The sequence below is a fragment of the Macrobrachium nipponense genome, chromosome 1, assembly GCF_015104395.2.
Source record: "Macrobrachium nipponense isolate FS-2020 chromosome 1, ASM1510439v2, whole genome shotgun sequence".
Taxonomy (NCBI): Eukaryota; Metazoa; Arthropoda; class Malacostraca; order Decapoda; family Palaemonidae; genus Macrobrachium; species Macrobrachium nipponense.
The window spans coordinates 146,149,725-146,172,698 of record NC_087200.1 but is presented as its reverse complement, the minus strand read 5'-3'; the positions used below and the strand labels follow the sequence as shown (position 1 = coordinate 146,172,698).

Genomic DNA, 22,974 nt, shown 5'->3' with positions numbered 1-22,974 from the left:
GTCTGATCACAATCCACTATCATTTATCCAGAGAATGAAAAACCATAATCAAAGACTGACCAGGTGGTCTTTGTGCCTGCAACAGTATAACTTAAGAGTGCAGCACATTAGTGGCAAAAACAATGTAGTTGCTGATTATTTATCTCGTTGCGAATCGTTGGATTCAACATCGTGATAAAAAATCTTCTGGGGGGAGGTATATTATATATTGCTACTTTCAAATTGCATGTTTCCCCTCTTTGAAATGTCATGTAGATTGTGTAACATTTTTTCAGATTCCTAGATAGCTTAGAATAGGATGTTTTAAAATGTGTTCAGATTCGCATTACATGTTTGTAAAAGAATATATATATATAACGTAAAAGAGAGAGATTTTCTCTTTGTCCGTTCGAAGCTATGAATGTTTAACTTTTATGTCAACACTGTAAGATTAGAGGGTCTGCAAGATCCGTTTGCTTTCCTAAATCTGTCAACGCATGTGATAGCGAGAGAATTGAGTCTTGCGTTGTCATCAAAACATGTCAATCTTAATTGTCGCTCAGCCTCAGTTTCGATCGAGCAGAATACGTCTTTTTTTTAACAGACTCGTATTGTACGCGTATGTCTTTGCCGAGTCCCACGTTGAGGTTGCATATTTCTTTATGAAGATTACGTCAGATTTCAAAGCTACTGGAAGCATTCGTGCCAAATACGTTTTTTGTCACCTCAGTCCAGTTTTCGCAAGGGAAGAAGATTTTATTAGATCATAGAACCTCGAAGCGGTTAGATCTCTCTCTCTCTCTCTCTCGACATCATTGAGATTATATTAACGTAACGTAAATTGGTCACTCGTAACTTGTGAGAATTTCATATTTGATATTTCTTAGAGTTCGTTTAGTGTTATTTAATTTCTTTTGTAGAATCTGAACAAACATCATTTCGTAACGGCGCCTGGTTTTTGTGAAAGTGTGTAAAACAATACTGCAGCAGAGAAAGAAGTTGGTATACCAAAAAGGTAAAGTGTGTTATATTTTTATTAGTTGCAACTAATAACGGATAGGAATTGTGTTTAACTAATAACGGTTAGGTAATAACTAATAACTAATAATTGATAGGAACTGTGGTTAACTAATAACAGATGGTTGTGAAGGTTTGGTAAAATCTGTTGGTTATAATGTTTTGAGTGAAAAAGATTTACACTTTTACACATAGCGTATTTTTGTGTGTTTTGTGTTTGTTCCATTGTTTGTACACTATTTCATTTTCTTATTGAATTAGTGTCTTTTTATTTTTATTTTTATTTTTCATGTTTGCATTCCACATTTAATTGACTTAGTTTTATTTTCATTGCACATTTAATTAAATTTAACATTTGTGAATTAATTTGCATTTACTTAGAATTCTTTTCAAGATTATGTTGTTTAGCACTTGTGAATTAATTTCAAATTTTCAATTATTGCTTAACACTTTTGAATTTTGATTGAATTAATTTTCTTGAATTTTGTGATAAATTAATTTTGATTTAATTTTACTTAACCCTTAAACGCCGAATGGACGTATTAACCCTCTTAAGCCGGAGCCCTAAAAATCAAAACGTCTCCCGTATGCCGGGCCTGGTTTGGAGTGGAGCACGGAAGTGGAAAAAATAATTTTTTCAAAAAAATTACAGCGCGCGTACTTTGAAGATTAAGAGTTCATTTTTGGCTCCTTTTTTTTGTCATTGCCTGAAGTTTAGAATGCAACCAGCAGAAATGAAAAATAATATCATTATCATATGTAAATAATGCGATATATGGTAGCGAAAAAAAAAAAAATTCAATACATAATTGTAATCAAATCACGCTGTGCAGAAAACGGTCAAAGCTAACCAGTTACTTTTTTTTTGCGTTGTATTGTACACTAAATTGCGATCATTTTGATATATAATACATTGTAAAACAATAAAAGTAACACCGGAAAAATATTATCACAAAATGATGTACGAATTCGTAACGCGCGGACGCAAAAAAAATATTTTTTAAAATTCAAAAATTCACCGTAATTCTAAATAATGTTCTAGAGACTTCCAATTTGTTTCAAAATTAAGACAAATGATTGAATATTACGATACTGTAAGAGTTTGTTTTAGATTAGAATTGCAGATTTCGACCATTTCGGACGAGTTAAATTTGACGCCGAATGTCGAAATTTTAATATATATATTTTTTTCATATGCACATATTTCGAAGATGGAAAAGCTACAACCTTCAATTATTTTTTATTGTATTCTTCATGAATTTGCGCACATTTTGATATATGAAACTCTATAAAAAGGCTAATATGAAAAGGAGCAAATATTAGGATAATGCCATGTACGTATTCGGAGACTTGCGGCCGCGAATCGGCGCGCGGAGTGAAGGTAAAATATATTTTTCAAAAATTCACCATAAATCACAATATTGTTTTAGAGACTTCAAATTTGTTTCAAAATGAAGAAACATGACGGAATATTACTAGCGCCGTAAGAGTTTTAGCTTACAATTGCGTTTTTCAACTATTTCGGTAGAGTCAAATTTGACCGAACGTGGTTTTTTTTCTATTTATCGTGATTTATATGCAAATATTTTCGAAAAAAGAGAAAAGCTACAACCTTCAATCATTTTAGTTGTATTCTACATGAAATTGCGCACATTTTCATATATATAACTTTATGAAACAGCTAATTTTAAATGGTGCAAAACATTTCGACAATCGCACAAAAAAATTCTGATTTTTTCGGAAGAGTTACCGCGCGAACGTAATTTTTTTTTTTTTTTCATAAATTCACCATAAATCAAATATTGTGCTAGAGACTTCCAAGTCGTTGCAAAATGTAAGGTAAACCTGATTGAATATTACAGAATATAAGAGTTTTAGATTAACAATTGCGTTTTTTCTGAACCATTTCGGTAGAGTCAAAGCTGACCGAAAGTTGAACTTTTTGCACTTAACGTTATTTATATGAAAATATTTCAAAACTGATAAAAGCTACAACCATGTTGTGTTGTATTGTGCATGAAATTGCGCACATTTCCATATATAAAACTTTATGTAACGGCAAAACTTTTAAAAGGGTGCAAACATTAGGGACAATCGCACGAAAAAATTTATCGGAAGAGTTATCGCACGAACGTAAGGAAAAAGTTTTTTCATAAATTCACCCATAAATCGAAATATTGTGCTAGAGACGTCCAATTTGTTGCAAAATGAAGGCAAATGATTGAATATTACTATACATATAAGAATTTTAGCTTAAAATTGCGTTTCTCGACCATTTCTGTAGAGTCAAAGTTGACGAAGGTTTGAAATTTTTGCACTTATCGTATTTATATGAAAATATTTCAAAATTGATAAAAGCTACAATCATGAGTATTTTTTAGTTGTATTGTGCATGAAATTGCGCACATTTTCATATATAATACTTCATGTAAAGGATAATTTAAAATGGTGCAATAATTATGTCAAAGTGACGAAATAATTTCCGAGATGTGTCACTGATACTTTTAGTGCGATAAGAAAGAAATTCGCGCTTGCGCGCCTGCGTAGCGATTGTAAACAAAACAACGCCTTGATCCGTGAACTCCCAGCATCCCCCAAGGCGCGTGATACAAAAGTTTTCGGCTGGTAGGCCTATAAGTATTTTTCCGCGAATTTTTTAAAAAAACTTTTTTGAGCCGACGTATGATACGTCCAATCGGCATACGGGAGACATTTTGACTCGACGTTTAATACGTCCAATCGGCGTAAGAGGGTTAAACGTCGAGTCAAAATCTCCCCCGATTTCCGAATGGACGTACCATACGTCGGCTCAAAAAGTTTTTTTAAAAATTCGCGGAAAATACTTTATAGGCCCTACCAGCCGAAACTTTTGAATCACGCGCCTTGGGGGATGCTGGGAGTTTCACGGATCAAGGCGTTGTTTTGTTTACAATCGTTACGCAGGCGCGCAAGCGCGAATTTCTTTCTTATCGCACTAAAAAGTATAAGTGACACATCTCAAAAATTATTTCGTCACTTTGACATAATTTTTGCACCATTTTAAATTATCCGTTACATGAAGTATTATATATGAAAATATGCGCAATTTCATTTAGAATACAACAAAAAAATAGTCATGATTGTAACTTTTATCCGTTTTGAAATATTTCCATATAAATAACGATAAGTGCCAAAAATTTCAAACCTTCGGTCAACCTTTGACTCTACCGCAAATGGTGGAAAACAAAACGCCAAATTGTAAGCTTAAAAACGCTTATATTGGTAGGTAATATTCAACTATTTACCTTAATTTTGCAACAAATTGGAAGTCTCTAGCACAATATTTCGATTTATGGTGAATTTATGAAAAAACTTTTTCCTTACGTCCGCGTGGTAACTCTTCCGAAAAAAAATCATACATGCGATTGTGGTAATGTTTGCACCATTTTAAAATTAGCCGTTACATAAAGTTTTATATATGGAAATGTGCGCAATTTCATGCACAATACAACTAAAAACAACCCATGGTTGTAGCTTTTATCAGTTTTGAAATATTTTCATATAAAAAATGATAAGTGACAAATTTTCAAGCTTCGGTCAATTTTGACTCTACTGAAATGGTCGAAAAACGCAATTGTAAGCTAAAACTCTTATATTTTAGTAATATTCAATAATTTAACTTCATTTTGTAGCAAATTGGAAGTCTCTAGCACAATATTTCGATTTATGGTGAATTTATGAAAAAAATAAAATTTTCCTTACGTCCGCGCGGTAACTCTTCCGAAAAAATCATACGTGCGATTGTGGTAATGTTTGCACCATTTTAAATTAGCCGTTACATAAAGTTTTATATATGAAAATGTGCGCAATTTCATGTAGAATACAACGAAAAATAATTGAAGTTTGTAGCTTTTCTCATTTTCGAAAAATTTGCATATAAATCACGATAAATAGAAAAAAAACCACGTTCGGTCAACTTTGACTCTACCGAAATGGTCGAAAAACGCAATTGTAAGCTAAAAGTATTATTTTTTAGTATATTCAATCATTTACCTTTTTTTTCATTTTGCAACAAATTGGAAGTCTCTAGCACAATATTTCGATTTATGGTGAATTTATGAAAAAAACTTTCCTTCCCTCTGCGCGCGGATTCTCCGCCATAAATATCCGAATTGCGTACATCGAATTCTCGGAAAATTTGCTCAGTTTCATATTAGGCATTTCATAGAGTTTTATATATGAAAATGTGCGCAATTTCATGTAAAATAAAAGGAAAAATATTTGAAGGTTGTAGCTTTTTTCTCATTTTCGAAATATTTGCATATAAATCACGATAAATAGAAAAAAAAAACCACGTTCGGTCAACTTTGACTCTACCGATGGTCGAACGAAAAACGCAATTGTAAGCTAAAACTATTACAGTATCGTAATATTCAATCATTTGTATTCATTTTGAAACAAATTGGAAGTCTCTAGAACAATATTGAGATTTACGGTGAATTTTTGAAAAAAATATTTTTTTACGTCCGCACGTTACGAATTCGTACATAATTTTGTGATAATATTTTCCCAATGTTGCTTTTATTGTTTTACAATGTATTATATATCAAAATGATTGCAATTTATTGTACAATACAACGAAAAAAAAAGGAAACTCGTTAGCTTTTACCGTTTTTTGCACAGCGTGATTTTAATACAATTATGTATGAATTTTTTTTTTCGCTACCATATATCGCATTATTTACATATGATAATGATATTATTTTTCCTTTCTGATGATTGCATACTAAACTTCAGGCAATGACAAAAATAGGAGCCAAAAAGGAACTCTTAATCTTCAAAACTAAGCGCGCTGTGATTTTTTGAAAAAATTATTTTTTCCGCTTCCGCGCTCACTCAAAACCGGCTCCGGAATTCGGGGTTTTTTTTTATTTTTACCGCTTCGGCGTTTAAGGGTTAATTTGATTCAAGAATTAATTAAACTTTACTTTGTTTTCAAGTAACAGTAATTTTCCCTGATATTGTGAATTTCACTTATAAATTTTGAATTTAATAATCAATTTTTGTATTTAAAATTTTTATAAGTATTTTATTTTTATCCCAGTATATTTTCATTTGATTATATTGATGATAGGTAGAAACATAGAGTGGTAATTGATTTGCTTTCCTTCAATTTACTTGAAGTGACTTAGAACCAGGGAAGTACTTAGACTTCTGAAATCAGGGAAATACTCAGAGATTTAAAGTTGTTGATGGAGTGATGCCCTTTGATTAATTTAATTACTTACAAGATTACCTCACACCTGTTTTGATGAACTTAGTCTGATTTTCTGCAATACTGGTAAGTGTTAAGGGATCACTGTTGCCTTTTGAGTTTTCAGTCGTTTAAACGTGTTATGAGGGTTCAGGTGTCTGGCTTTTGTGAGGTAACATTAAATGAATGGTAAGTGTAGTAACCAGATACTTGGCACATCGTAACAATATATACTACTAGATTTCTTTGTTCTAATTTCTAGGAAGAGTGGTCAGGTGTGCCAAACCTCCAGTCAGTTCAGGATTCTTGTACATACCTCCAAGTATGAGTCTAGCCTATCGTTAAGACTGAAGGTTTATTCCTCATATGAACTACGTAATGACAAATTTTTAATCAATTTATATTTTTTCTAGCTAACACACCTGAGATCTTAACATTGGCTGCCCACCTCTAGCTGCCCCTCTCGTAATCCTGCGTTGGAAGAAAGACCAAATGCGTCAAGGGGTTCAAGCTTGGTCGTAGACCACCCTCTACCTTATCTATGCTTTAGGTACCAGATGCCACAGATTCCATACATATACAATTTTTTATTGTTTTTAACCGGTTTCCATGGGCACCATGAGATTTATCCTATTGTTAAGACCTCATGTTTTCTGTTTTTGACAACAATTATGGTAAAATTATTTCTATTGTTATATATATCATTTCACTGATGAATATTCAACATTATTTTTTTATTCAAGATGCTTTTATTGGGATTCAAAATATAATTTCCTCATTGACTTTTGCCCAATCATCTGGTACAAAATTTTCAAAATGTTTAGTCTTTTTTTGTAATATGAATTTTTCACTTGCCATTTTTTTATATTGTCAACTGTATGATTAAAAACCAAAATTGAATAAGAAAAGCACATATTGTACATATCAAAAGAATAAATCATTTTTAGGTGCACAAAAACTGCTGGAACATGTTGCAACCATTTTTGAGTGCCTGTACTTGTGGTTTGACTTGAAAACAAGCTACTGCTTATGCAGATAATGCACCTCTTTTTGTATTGAACCTGGGTTAACTGAATCTTTATAGACTTAGTTAAAATTAATGGTGCAAATTATGAAGGCTGAAGCTAAACCCAAATGAAACTTATTGTATGTTTGTTTGCAAGTCCATAACACTGGATTCATTCCACCGAAGTCTTTCCATTCACAGGGTTCCTTTAACTATGTGCAGCTTATTTAAAATGCTAGGGGTCATTTTTGTTACATATCCACTTTTCAGTATTACAAAATAATGGTATCCTAAGTCTCATTTGGAGACTTTGTCTGTCTTGAGGAAATATTTTATTCTTCCTTGGTTTGAATATTGTTGCCTGGTTTGGTCTTCAGCAGCTGACTGTGATTAGCATTTTAAAATTATTTGACAAAATTTGATTACTATAAAGTTCTTGTCCCTGATCTTAATAGTAATCTTTGGCACCTTTATTCATTTAGCTCATTTTGCATGCTCTATCAGAAATGTCAGTGTGTTTTCTGTTCTCTAAAACTTGAAAAGAATCCAGTATGCTATCTGCACATCCAAACTCCCAAGCCTTCTTTCAACAGAAAATAGTCACACTAAGGTGTCTCTGCTAGTCTGAGTCGGTATTCTAACTGAGCACTCAGGATTTTCATTACATACTTGTTCTCTTTGGTCTTTTGAGTTTCTTTTACATGACATTTAAAACATTAACTACCAATAAAATCCTGAAGCAACATCATTTGCTATCTTAACACCAACCGCCAACTCAACAACTGGTCCTCATGAATGCTACAGTAATATCTTAGTAATTACTGTAAATATTTATATACACACTTTTGAAATATCTTAATAATTACTGTAAATATTTACATACACACTTTTGAAATGTTTTGGTAATTACTGTAAATATTTACAGACACACTTTTGAAATGTCTTAGTAATTACTGTAAATATTTACAGACACACTTTTGAAATGTCTTAGTAATTACTGTAAATATTTACATACACACTTTTGAAATGTTTTAGTAATTACTATACATATTTAGTACATACACACTTTCGAAGTGTCTTAGTAATTATGTACTGTACATATTTACATACAGGCAGTCCCCGGCTTACAACGGGTTCGGCTTATGATGTTCTGAGGTTACAATGCTTTTCAATTATATTCATTAGAAATTTTTCTAGGTTTACAACGCATGTTCCAGGGTTACAAAGAAATATGTCTCCAAAAATGCAAAATAATCAATATTTGAAGTTTTTTTTATGCAAAAAGGCAATATTAATGCAGTTTCCATAGTTTTTAATGCACCCAATGCATGAAAAGTATGGTTTTCATTGGATTTTTGACGATTTTCTGGTGTACGACAATTTTCAGCTTGCAGCACGTCTCAAGAACGGAACCCCCGTTGTACCCCGGAGACTACCTGTACACACTTTTAAAATGTCGTATATCAATAAATCAAATCACCCGAACAAATGTACACCAAGAGAAACATGGAAATTGAGACGAACGTATAAACTTTTATTTACACAGACAATAACATTTTATATTTCATTTACTTTTATACAAGTTACCGGAATTTTGTTATATCATTCTATCAATTCCCCATCCTTAACAGCATTATTGACTAAAATTCTTTTTATATTAGCATTCACATTATGGAACTCCTCACTTTTCCTCACAGCATACTGAAAAGAAATGAAATTCACATTAGTTTTACAAGGTTCTTAAACATGAAGGATAAAATCTTGATAAAATGCAAAATACCCTGTTAAATATTATGTGTCCTTACTGGTACATTTGTGTCATAGCAGACTCATAAGTTATGGGGAAGAATCGAGTTGTCAAATCCCCAAACTTAATTGTAGGATCTGCCTGAAGGTGAACACATTATTCCAAAGATCAAAGAGCTGTCTGTTAAGCAACTCTGTCCCATCTTCTGCTAGAGACTGTCACAGAATGGAAGCCATATTGCTATTGACACTTAGTGTAAGCAACAGGACCAGAACTGTTGTGAATGCCCATGTGGCTCCATGAACACACCACCAGCATAGTAGTCAACATGCAAGTTTCATGTAAATATTGAAAGGGCCAATAAAGCATTGATCTCAAAGAAACTCACTTTAACTTGTGCGGTTTCATCATTTGTTACACCCTCAAGACTACTTGTTCTGAGCCAATATAGAATTGCATTTCTACTTACTTGCTTCTAGCCTTGTTGTGTAGATAAGTAGGGCCAGGCAATACCTTCTCTGTAGCTTTAAGTTATATGAAGATGAAAACATAAAGGCCTAACTGGGGAAAGAAGCTAATCATTGTTTTGGAAATGAACCAAAAGTGAGAGAATGGTGAAGGACACAACAGGTCAATCTCAGTTTCATGAAGTCTGAGTCTATACAACAAGCCAACCTTGCTTGAAAGAGATTCAGATCACTGACTCACTGCACATATACAAATGCCCAGAAGAAACAGTTTTAATTTAAAGTATAAAAGGGATAAAAAAGAAAAAATACAAAAAAAAAAAATACATAAAAAAAATAAAAAAAATGAAGAATATGAAGAACAAGGGAAAAAGGAAGTAAAAAAGAAAGGAACCAAAAAAAGAAACAAAAAGGAAAAAAACTAATATAAAATGAAAAAAAGAGAGGATTTTAATTTACAATTAAAAGGAAAGCTTATCACATTTGTTCACATGGCTTGGGCAAGGTTTCTTTAAAGTAACCAAAAATCTCTTTTACAAGCTCAATGGTTTACATAATACAGAGAGAAATGAGGGTAGAGCTCAGTTTGCTTCTCAAACTAATATGTAAGCCAAATGAAAAAATCTAAAGTTAACAAAATGGCCAAATGGGACTAACTATCGATGGAAAAATAAATTTCAAACTACCGTAATAAATAAAATCACAGTTCTTCTTATGAAGAGGACATACAACAGCTGATCTACGATTAATGTTAAATGCACAAGATATCAATAGAATTGAATGAAAAGCACAATGAAAATGCAGAAAATTATATTGGAGAACAGTTCAAGTAAAATGAAAAAAAAAAAAAAAAATCTCTCAATAATCTAGAGGGCAATACACTGCACAGTAAAATGAAGAATGAAACACCCCCTACTACTACTGTTCATCTTATTCAAGGGAGATTTTGCCTAAAAACATTATGTTCCCAATGCAACAACCAATACAAATAATGGGTTGATAGGTAATAAATATCCAGTGGTTAATGCTGGTAAGACACATTTAGAGAGTACATACTACACCCAGTACTGAAAAATGAAAAGTATTAAGATGGAGGCAGTGGAATTTTGTAATTATACAAATAACTTTTATCGACATTTGCATCCATTGTAATTATACAAATGACTTTGATCAAATATTTGATTTAAAGGCATGAGAATTTTTTTTTTAAGGACAACCATGTAATATGGATGAAATCCAGTAAAGGCTTTATGTCAAATTTACACTAAAATGATATGCACAGCACATGTCCACTTATTTGGTGGCTTCACCCACTATAATTCTATTACTGAAATTACGGTACCAGTACTGGAACACACGCTTTTATAATCATCATAATAAAATCTCCCTTGTTATCTGAATGTGTAAAAAAAATGGAAACTTCTTCCTCATTTCATAAATGAATTTCTGGGCTCAGCTCGTGTCGGCCTATGAAAGGATCCTTAATATCATTCTTTCTAGGTAAAATTAATCTAAAATTACCAGAGAAAAACAAATTAAGAAAATGTCAGTAAAACGACTGTCGCTCACTCTTAAAAAGAAGTGTCGGTATGGTAATAGGGGCGAGTGGGAACACTACCACGAGACATTCACCAATTAGAACTTCCAATCAGAATCCCCACAAGAGAGAGCTGATACCAACGGCGAATGCGGCCGCCACTACTACTACTAGAGGACGCCACGGACAGCAGCGCCCCTAGCGGACATCCTTAATAATTAGCGCCAGCGTTCAGACGCATTCTCTTTGTGCTTGTGCTTTTTACGGGAAATTTTTATCACCATCATCATGGAACGTTCTGCCATCGCAACGGCTAAGTTAAGTGCCTCATAAGTAATGTTTTACTGTATTTTTGTCTTCCGGGAACCAGTATTTTCCTTCTAATAGGTCATATACGGTTTCCCGGTTGTCTCGTGGCGGCGCCATGCTGCCTCGTTAAGAATTCCCGGTCCTCCATACTGGGACTTCTTATACTTATGGGCTTACTATATTACGTTCATCGTTTTTTACATCGAGTTTTAGCTAGATTAGCCCCTTTACCATTTCTCTTAGTTTGGTATTTAGGGCTATTATTTGTTCCAGCCCAGCATCCCGGCTCTTGCTCTTCATCGGCTATCGCTGGCTCCGAGTAGGCTTCTGTTCCTCGGAACAGTTTGCCTCCTCCTGGGCTTCTTTTTCTTCTACTAAAAGTGCTTTTTCCATCTTTACGATGTAATTTTATTCTATTTAGGGTGTTAGGCTAGCCTAGGTGCATGTCCCATGTATTGGTACAGCCTGGTTCACGTGGCCCTCCACGGTTGTGTTGCTCGCGGCTTAGGCCACTTGCGGTCACGTGTTCCATCGCACCTTCCCCTTCCCCTTCCCTCCCTACCAGGTATAGGGAGGCGCTGGGGGACCCCTTGGTTGTCATGACAACCTCAGTTGCCTTTCTCCCTCTCTCTCTGAGGTGGCCAGGGGTTCCTCCCAGCGGGGGGTATAGGGCGACCACTCATAGGGTACCGAGTCTCCGAGCGGGTAGTTGTTGAGACGGGGAGGAGTAGGCCAACCCCCCCCCTCTCTCTCTCCCGCCGTGTTACGCCGAGACCCCCCTCCCCCCCTTCCCCAGTTGCTCAAGCCACCTTCCCTTTCTATAACGAACGGAGCCTTCCGTCGCAGGCCGGGGCACCTTTGGTTATAGATTACTGGCTCCGCCAGCGGGCGGGGTGGTCACTACTAGTGGTCGGTTGCTTGCCTACTATATCCTTACATCTCTCCCCCGCTACCGGAAGGAGCTTGCTTCTTACCCGGGCACTCTTCTAGTAGACGGGTGGAGAAAGTTTTATTTGATATTGTTATTTTAAGGATATACCCTAATTTTACGATGATTTGTTTAATTTTATTATTCATATGTTTACCATCCCCGCCATTATTCGTCGTGGTTTCCTTTTACCACCACACCTGTTGGATTCTATCTCTTGTCTCCGCCGCCAGCGGAGCAATAGCCTAGGACAACCAACCAACCTTGTTACCACACGTATTATGGCGGGGTCTCTGGTTTAATCTAACTTTCTCGCTCCGGCACCAGCGGAGCAACTGTTAGGCTGTAAGTGTTCTCCTGATACTCATGTATCTTTCCACTTACAGGCTACCAACTGTCAGGTCCTGGATGCAACGCGATGTTTTGTACGACCCCTGCGGCCACGATGAGTGCAGGTCTCACGCTCCATGTGCCACGCCATTCAACGATATGATCGTCTGCACCCGGAAGCCTGCGCCATCTGCTACGACCTAGTCAGTCAGCTGGTGGAGGGGGTAAGTCGATTATAGGCTTCTTTATCATTTTTACTAACAACTCTTAGACATAAGTTTGTTAACCCCGTTCCGCCATTAGAAGCTCATCTCACCTTTTCTTTCAGGCTACTGGTGTGAGGGAGGTCGCCCTTGCTACCCTGAAAGCGTGGGAGGGCGGCTTCGGGAAGAACGCCGCCAAAGGCTAGCCTTACATCCTTGACAAGAAGCTGGCCGTCCAGATCTTCCCCGCGGGCAAGTCAACAGGGTATGTTGACCCTTGTCCGCAGCCCCCTCTCATAGCCTCCATCCAGCAAGATATGCAAGCAATCTTTCGGGGGTCGTAGCCACAGGAGTCGGTCCCGGACGTCGCTACCCTGGACCTCAACATCGAGCCTATGGCGGTAGGGGCAGAGGATTTGTTGGTTGAGGTAGGTGTGTCGGGCGCCCAAGGTCTTTCCTTGGGCGCTCCTGGATCTTCTCCTGTCCCTTCTTCAAGCGCTTCTTTCCAGGCTTTGTGGGATCTGAGATCCCTACCCGCTCTCCCGCTCTCTCTGTACCCCCAAAGGTGAAGACAGAGAGAACCGAAGACCCTAACTAAGACGACTTCTAAGAAGTCATCTTCGTCTTCTTCGGCTAAGAAGTCTTCGACTTCTTACGCTGACGCGGTGAAGGCCAAGCCGAGCTCTTCTTACTCGAAGAGCTCTAGAAGCAAGGCTTCTAAGGAGAAGGCTCGCGCTCCCGCCGAGCAATGCCTTCTCCGGCCTCCACCGCATCCACTCCGGTAAACGCCGGTGGGAGGAGTGGGACCCAGCACCTTTGATCCCACTGCTTTCTCAGCAGTGGTGATGCAACAGGTGGGCGAGATGGTCGGCTCGCAAGTCTCCGCCCTGGGGACGAAACTTTTTGAGCAGATGTTCGCACAACTGTCGAGCACTCTGTCTCAATCAGGCCAGTCCATCCAAGATCTCTCTAACAGAGTAGAGAGAATGAGGACCGAGTAGCTGGGCTCTCTCAGGTCCCCCTTCCAGTCTCCCCAGTGCAAGTGCTGGTATTTTTCCAGCTCCCGCCATACGACTCTCTGCAGCTTTCTCTATGGAGAACCCATTGGAGAGTAGCCCGCTTACGCTCCATTTAAGGATGGTATGATCTCTATCCCGGAGTGTGGAACTCGAAGGATTGAGGACTTCGAGTTTTATCCTCCGGGTTTGATGCAGCCTTTCATCGGCTATGCTAGGCTGACCGTAGCGGCTCTTACTAGGGAAAGACAAGATCTCTAGGGGAGGATGTTTCTCTACAGTAGGGATCATGCCCAACGGGAATGGGTTTCACTGCCTTGAGGACTGGGAGTGCACAAACACCAAGCTCCAGGCCTATAAGAGTCCTTTCACTATTTTTGCGACGGAAGAGGAGGCTTCTCTTCCGTTCGCTACAAAAATAGTAGAGAGGACTCTTCAGGCAGTCCTCAAGGATGAGCCCATGCCACAGCTAAGGGAGGCGGAGTCTACTTCTCCGCTCTTCCAGCTTTGGAGAATTGTGGGGAGAACTTGCCAGCCACGTTCACGCTTGGCAAGCTCAAACCGGACTGCGCCATGGACCAGTTCGGCGAGAAGCTTCCAAGGCTGCCTGATTCCTTGATTCAGGCGGAGTTCGACGCGCGAACTAGGTTTTGGCAGGTCCATCAATTCACTGATCATAACGGAGATGGCTGCTCTCTCGTATGCTACGGAACCTCTGTTTAAGATCTTGGCCAAATCCCAGCTTCAGACGGATGCTTTCAACTTCTTCCAAGCTAGGAGGAATTGCCGAAAGCACGTTCTGCAGGAGTGCACTATTAGGCACGAGCCTAATAGACTCCTGGCTTCTAGCATGTGGGGAGCGGCTCTCTTCCCAGAGTCCGCTGTAAATGAAGTACACCCCACGAGGCTGCTAGGCTCAACCAGAGCCTTAGAGCTAGGTGGGGTATTTCATCCAAGAGAAAGCAAGAATCCGTCCCCACTGCTGGTAAGAAACCAAAGAAGTCTGGTAAAAGGTTCCAGCCTTACCAGAAACCAGCAACACAGCACTTTGTTCAGGCCGTCCCGGTTACCCAACAGGGACAACCTGCTAGTTCTAAACAGAACCAGCCCATCCTCCTGCTGTCTCCTCAATCACAACCTTCGACCTCCTACGCACTCTCGCCGGCCTTCAACCCTACGTATGAAGGTTCATGGCTACCCTCCCTTTAACAAGCAATCGAGAGGTAGGGCGAGAGGCTACTTTCGGCCAGCGTGGCGCAGGAAGGGCGACAAGGAGCAGGCAGTTCAGAGGAGGGCGTGGTGGTCAACCCGCCCATCAACAATGAGGCTCCCCAGGTAGGAGGGAGGCTGTTCCTCTTCTGTCACAGGTGGGGGTTCAGCAATTGGGCACGAGCATAGTGTCCAAAGGATTGGGTGGAGTTGGATCAAAGATCCTCCTCCAATCAAATCATTCCGCCAAATACCATCAAAGGAATTGACAGATTACGCGGAGGAACTCCTTCAGAAAGGAGCTATTGCGAGAGTCAAGCATCTAAAATTTAACAAGGTCCGCTTATTCAGCGTGCCAAGAAAGGCTCAACAAAAAGAAGGGTAATCTTAGACTTGTCAAAGCTAAACTCTTTCATTCGTTGCGACAAGTTCAAGATGCTTACCCTCTCGCAAGTAAGGACCTTACTTCGCGTGGAGCCGTCACATGCTCCATCGATCTTACAGAACGCATACTATCATATCCCTATAGCCAGACACTTCCGCCCATTCCTAGGATTCAGGCTAGGAAATCAGACATTCTCATTCAAAGTGATGCCCTTCGGTCTGAATGTAGCCCCCAGGTATTCACGAAAAATAGCAGAAGTGGTTGTGCAGCAATTGAGAACTCATGGGAATCATGGTAGCAGCATACCTCGACGATTGGTTGATCTGGGCACCAACTGTCGAGGAATGTCTCAAAGCCACCAAAAAGGTAGTTCACTTTCTGGAACATCTGGGGTTCCAGATAAACAAAACGAAATCCAGACTTACCCCGGAGTCTCGTTTTCAGTGGCTGGGAATCCAATGGGATTGTCTTCCCACAATCTGTCAATTCCAGTGGCCAAACGGAAGGAAATAGCAAAATCTGTCAGGCAATTTCTCAAATGCAAACAAACATCAAGGAGAAACCAGGAAAGAATCCTAGGGTCCCTTCAGTTTGCTTCGGTAACAGATATCCTCCTGAAAGCAAGGCTAAAAGATATAAATCGAGTTTGGCGATCGAGAGCAAACACCAAATCTCGAGACAAGTTGTCAGTAATTCCACAGATCCTTCGCAATCAACTCCGTCCATGGTCAAAAGTAAAGAACTTAGCCAAGCAGGTACCCCTTCAATATCCCCTTCCAGTGTTAACCATTCACACGGATGCTCCCTGTCCCGGGTGGGGGGGATATTCTCAGTTCAAACAGGTTCAGGGGACTTGGTCAGTTCAATTTCGCCAGCTCCACATAAACGTTCTGGAAGCAATGGCAGTATTTCTTACCTTGAAGAGACTGCTTCCCCCAAAAAGTCTCATCTAAGGCTAGTTTTGGACAGTGCAGTGGTAGTTCATTGCATCAAACAGGGGAGGGTCCAAATCCAAGCATGTGAACCATGTCATGATAGCCATCTTTGCTCAGCAAACAAACACAAATGGCATCTGTCCCGCCACTCACCTGGCGGGGGTAAGAAATGTGATAGCAGACGCTTTTGTCCCGTCCCGCAGTTCCTCTGGGAATCAGAATGGTCCCTAGACGACGGGTCATTCCAGTGGATATGCCGGAGAGTCCCAGGTCTCCAAGTAGATTCTCTTCGCCTCACAAGCGAACCACAAGCTCCCTTGCTATGTGGCCCCCCCCAACCTGGACCCTCTGGCTTATGCCACGGACGCCCTGTCGTTAGATTGGGATCAGTGGAGAAAAATTTATGTTTTTCCTCCAGTGAATCTTCTCTTGAAAGTCTTAAGCAAGCTGAGGACTTCAACCGGAATAGTAGCTCTGATTGCACCGGACTGGCCCAAGAGCAACTGGTATCCTCAACGGATTCCCAATCCCAAGCTGTCACAATCAGTCACAAATGAGGACTGTGTTCGCTTCCTCAGGGAATTCTTCAGACCCTAACTTTATGGACTTCATGAAGTTTGCGGCTAATAAAGATGCTAATATTGATCCACAAAATATTCTCTTCCTAGAATCAGTAAAGAAGGTCAACTATTAGACAATATGACTCAGCTGTTAAAAAATTAGCATCCTTCCTGAAAGAATCAAACACTACAACCATGACAGTTAATCTAGCTATATCCTTTTTCAGATCCTTGTTTGAAAAAGGTTTAGCAGCTAGCACTATTACTACTCATAAATCGGCTTTGAAGAAGATCTTTCAGTTAGGCTTTAGGGAATAGACGTGAAATAAGATTCAGTCAGATCTATCTGAAAACCTGTGCTAGACTTAGACCTTCTCAAAGGCCTACTGCAGTTTCATGGTTCCTTAAATGATGTCCTCAAACTAGCTTCAGATAACTGACAACTCGTCTTGTACATTCATAATGCTTCTTAGAAAGACATTATTCTTATTAAGCCTAGCTTCAGGAGCTAGAATTTCAGAACTGTCGGCTCTATCCAGAGATGCGGTCATGTGGATTCCTCCCCTCAGGAGAAGTTCTGCTTGCTCCGGATCGTAGTTTTTTTGGCTAAAATGAGGATCCTCTTGCAAGGTGGGCCCCTTGGAAAGTCATCCCACTTCCCCAAGACCCTTCTCTCTGCCCAGTAATCAACTTTAAGAGCCTTTCTATCTCGTACATCCTCAAGATCCTCAGGTTCTCTCTCATGAGAGAAAAAGGTGGTACTTTGTCAGTAAAGGGTATTAGACAACAAATCCTTTACTTCATTAAACAAGCCAATCCTGATTCATTCCCAAAAGCACATGACATCAGGGGAGTAGCCACCTCAATTAATTACTTTCAACATATGAACTTTGAGGATCTTAAAAAGTATACTGGATGGAAATAAATCCGACAGTCTTTAAAACGTCATTATCTAAAGTCCTTGGAATCTTTAAAATTTCAGCAGTAGCAGCGGGAAACATTGTTTCTCCTGATACTGTATAGTAGTCGTAGTACAGATCCAGGTCTCCTTTCTACTACCTCATCCAACATGCCTCACCCTATCGCCATGTTACTCGGATATCCTAGCCTTAGCCGCTGAAATCATACTAGTGGATTGTCCCTTATTTTTTTTGCTAGGACATCCACACTTTGTACTGATAATGTACTTCAGTGTACCTACCCTTATTTTTATGCTAGGGTAGGACACAATGTGTTTGTATATTTTGTAAATAATTTATCTAAGTAAATCTATTTTGTTAATATTACACTGCATTATTATAATTTACTATGTTTACTGTAATTTTAAGTACTTTACATTACTAACTTTCTTTTATGTTACTGTTTAGAATAAGTTAGGCTTAAGTACTTAGTTTATATGCTGTAATTGATTTACTTATATTATATCCCTCATTTTACAACTGCTTTTCATTTGTCCTTTTTTCCCATCTTGTCTGTTTCTCTGGTACTCTTTCATAGGCCGACACGAGCTGAGCCCAGAAAAGGGATTTTGACGAAGGAAAAATCTATTTCTGGGTGATTGGCTCGTGTCGCCCTATGAAACCCACCCTGTATTGTTTACCCCCCCATGCAGGACAAGATGTTTTTAGATTAAGGATGTCCGCTAGGGGCGCTGCTGTCCGTGGCGTCCTCTAGTAGTAGTAGTGGCGGCCGCGTCGCCCGTTGGTATCAGCTCTCTCTTGTGGGGATTCTGATTGGAAGTTCTAATTGGTGAATGTCTCGTGGTAGTGTTCCCACTCGCCCCTATTACCATACCGACACTTCTTTTTAAGAGTGAGCGAGTCAGTTTTACTGACATTTTCTTAATTTTGTTTTTCTCTGGTAATTTTAGATTAATTTTACCTAGAAAGAATGATATTAAGGATCCTTTCATAGGGCGACACGAGCCAATCACCCAGAAATAGATTTTTCCTTCGTCAAAATCCCTTATCTACTCCCTTGACTGGAGCAAAAAGTACAACCAAACCATTATGAATATCACAATCAAACCTAGACTCACCTCAATTTTCTTAACCAATTCAATTTCTCCTGGTCTGTGAACAAGGTTTGTAACCATGCCTGTGAGAGCACTTCCTACTCTCCCAATCCTTCCACAGCGATGTATATAATCAGAAATGAATTGTGGAAATTCAAAGTTTATGACATGGCCAGCCTGATAAAAAGAAGGTAGGGGTTTATTCACAGAGAAATGAAAGTTCAACAATGTATTTATAGCAATAAAATAAAATTCCAAAGGTATATCAGAGATGACTTCTCACTCACCCTAGTTGTGTTTAAGCCTCTGGATGCTAAATCTGTACAAGACAATGCTATGACTTCTCCATCCTGGAATTTTCTAAATTGATCATTTCTGATAACTGCAGGCATTTCTCCGTTTAGGTTGACACATGATATACCATTTTCATTAAGAAAGAGTGACAGCCAATCAGAAGTTTTACCAAAATTGCTGAAAAGGGGAACAATTTTTTTTTAATTAGCCACATGAATCTTGTCTTATAAATACATGTACAGTGATGTTCAAATCTGATGCGAAATTATTTTTTTTTCATTTCCGATGTCATACGTCAAAAAGTTTGCCAATTCACAGGTAGCACTATTTTCCTTATGGTTATAAAAATATGATCCCTTTAATGCATTAGTATAATTCGTAACCTGTGTGATTAGTGGTGCCATCAATGACAGCGCACATAACATGCTCCCCAGACTGGTCAAAATAAAAAGCTTAACATTCATAACATTTCAAAATAGGAATATGAATTACAAGTTTTCTTTGAATGTTGAAGTTTTAGGCTGTAATTAAGCTGCCTGTATGTTGCAAAATGATTTGTAGGCATAAAAAATAATATAAGCCTTCTGAGATGTAATCTGTTACTAATGAATATATTTGTAGAGATTACCTATTCTTGTGAGGGCTAAAAGATGATGATGATTTTGATTATATGGAGAAGGTGACTGTTAATCAAAATATCTATTAGTATTAATATCAAAGTGTATGGAACACTTGTTTTTTAACTGGCTTAAAATATTATTTTCTTAAAGGTCCTTCTGCTTGCTTTGGTATGTAATTAATTCTTTCATAAGGTAACTTGAAGTGCAAGAGATGTGAATGGTAAGTGTAAAGTAAAGAAATCTAACACACTTAGGCCTAGGAACAAAATCTTGGCTTTGACAAAAGAATAATTGCACGGGGCGAATAACTGCTAGTAAGCCATCATTTTTTGAAGTGGTTAAGAAATTTTATTTATATGAAAATCCAAATATAAAATAAATGTTTTCAAGATATTTCATTATCGCTACTCATTGTACACCTACGTATGTAACATCAGCTTGTTCTTGTTGCACCGCCATTCTAATGGTTGTGCCACACATGCTCCACTCACATATTGATATCAGTGGGCGCATTCTACTTTTGTATTTACATATTTACATTTTTTCAGCAGTTAGGCATAAAAACAATCAAATAGGATCATTTTAATTTTTATGGTTGTTGTGGAAGCAATATTAATGTGATGACAAATATTTTCGTTTTTTATTTAACAATTGAACTAAGGTTTGATGATGACTTCGTTTTGGTCTGATGGATCAGCAATGAGTGGACGAAAGTATTCAAAATGTTTTGTAAGTATTTTTTTTCTGAAATTTGGCTACACATGATATTTTCTTATTTTTGAAATATATGACAGATTTCACTCTTATAGAACATATGGCCTTATTGTATGCAATCATTGTTTTCATACTGAAATAATAAATAAATATGGAGTATGTTAGGTTGCCAGTTAGTGAATTTTAAATTAAATCCTATGCAATCATGTAGCATCAGTTCCGAGTAAAGCTGTACCATATATAAAAATAATTTAGTTAAAATAATTTTAGTTATTTGAATGATGGATAGACTAAAATCTTCAATTAACCCTCTTACGCCGAAGGGTATAATAAAATTCGTCTCCTGTATGCCGAGGCAGTCTCGGAGTGAGCGCCGAAGCGGAAAAAATATTTTTTTCAAAAAATCACAGCGCGCTTAGTTTTCAAGATTAAGAGTTCGTTTTTGACTCCTTTTTTGTTCATTGCCTGAAGTTTAGTATGCAACCATCAGAAATGAAAAAAATATCATTATCATATATAAATAATGTGATATATGATAGCGCAAAAACAAAATTTCATATATAATTGTATTCAAATCGCGCTATGAGCAAAACAGTTAAAGTTAATGAGTTATTTTTTTTCGTTGTATTGTACAATAAATTGCGATCATTTTGGTATATAACACATTGTAAAACGATCAAAGCAACACAGATAAAATATTACCACAGAATGATGCATGAATTCGTAACGCCCGGACGTAAAAAAATGTTTTTTTTTTTAAATTCACCATAAATCTAAATATTGTTCTAGAGACTTCCAATTTGTTTCAAAATGAAGATAAATGATTGAATATTACTACACTGTAAGAATTTTAGCTTACAATTGCAGTTTCGACCATTTCGGTTGAGTTAAAGTTGACCGAATGTCGAATTTTTTTATATTTTTTTTATATGCAAATATTTCGAAAAATGATATTGTTATGATACAATAAAGTTTCATACATACTTACCTGGCAGATATATACATAGCTATCGACTCCGTCGTCCCCGACAGAAATTCGAATTTCGCGGCACACGCTACAGGTAGGTCAGGTGATCTACCGGCCTGCCGCTGGGTGGCAGGACTAGGAACCATCCCCGTTTCTAATCAGATTCTCTCTTCCACCTGTCTCTGCGGGGAGGAGTGGGTCTTCAATTGTATATATCTGCCAGGTAAGTATGTATGAAACTTTATTGTATCATAACAATATCATTTTCATACATTCAACTTACCTGTCAGATATATACATAGCTGATTGACACCCTTTGGTGGAGGGCAAGAGACAGCTAACTACTGACTAGACAGGTAAACAACATATGTTGTAGGTCTTTATAGACCTTGGTTCCTCTGTTTCTAGACGAAGGGTTGACTTCCTAGCTATTGCATAGGAGTCTGCTTTGTCTCAAGAGCCTTAGCAAGATACGTGATCTGTGGCCAAGAGTTCTTGTGGGTCTACCGATGGGGTCTTATCCACTTACTCGGTCGAGCCATAATTGGCATTTGTCAATGGGTGCTAATCCGCTTATATGACAACATGCCTATGCCTATTGGCATAACTAAGGAGCGCAACACCGACCCGTCCCGATCACCTGTCCTAACATGAGGGTTCGCGCTAAATTGAAAAAGAGTTATCCCCCAAACTCCATTTCAAACCTCAAAAAAAAAAAAAAAAAAATCACTGAGTTAAAATAAATTCAATTCATTATTCAAAGGATCAGTGTCGGCTCCTTATCCCAGCAACGTATCCGCTGATACGTATATAAAACCAAGAGAGAAGGATCTCTCGTAGGTTAACTTGAAGTCCTTCGTGTAATGAGCAGTCAACACATAGTTGCATCTCTCATATGTTAAAGCTAATATGTCTTCCTGACATATTGTTACGAAAAGAACAAGAATGCAAAAGCTCGCACTTCATGAGCTTTTAAATTCTCAGCTGTTTGAAGGTATCATCAAGTCACTTATGAAGTGCTTTAGAGATCACCACTGTTTCAAAGAAGACTAGGACTTTCTTTGAACTGGATCTCATCTGGATGAAGCCTAGCGCCTGGCTTGCGCCTGGCTGGCGCGAGGAGTATCCTGTTTGGAATACTCCTGGCGCCTGACAGTCGTAAAACTCTTCGAATACTCCTGCCGTCTGGAAGGCGCATCTCGCTCCAAATACTCCTGGCGCCTGTTAGGAGTATTAAGCTCAGAATACTCCTGGCGCTTGGTAGGCACATCGCGCTTCGAATACTCCTGGCGCCTGGTAGGAGTAAAAAGTCTAGAATACTCCTGGCTCCTGGGAGGAGTATCGAGGTCAGAGTACTCAAGGCGCCTGGCAGGAGTATCTCTCCCCTGACCTATGGAAGGCGCATCTAGTTCCGAATACTCCTGTGGCTTGGTAGGAGTATCGCTCATGGAATGCGCCTTTCGAATGGCAAGTATATTGCGCTTAGCGGGCGCTATACTCCTAT

The 22,974-nt window shown here is 38.4% G+C and overlaps 2 protein-coding genes across 2 annotated transcripts in view; one reads left to right on the top strand and one right to left on the bottom strand.

The window, feature by feature from the left end:
• LOC135219724 (uncharacterized) overlaps positions 1-22,974 on the top strand; it is an 89,158-nt gene that overhangs the window by 55,215 nt on the left and 10,969 nt on the right. The window lies entirely within an intron of this gene.
• Positions 8,749-19,381, bottom strand: LOC135219725 (probable ATP-dependent RNA helicase DDX28). Its single transcript, XM_064256729.1, has 3 exons — positions 19,163-19,381; positions 18,900-19,052; positions 8,749-8,936 (listed from the first exon to the last, which is right to left on the bottom strand). Exons 1-3 carry the CDS (start codon positions 19,265-19,267, stop codon positions 8,838-8,840), a joined length of 357 nt encoding a protein of 118 aa, XP_064112799.1. The 5' UTR covers positions 19,268-19,381; the 3' UTR covers positions 8,749-8,837.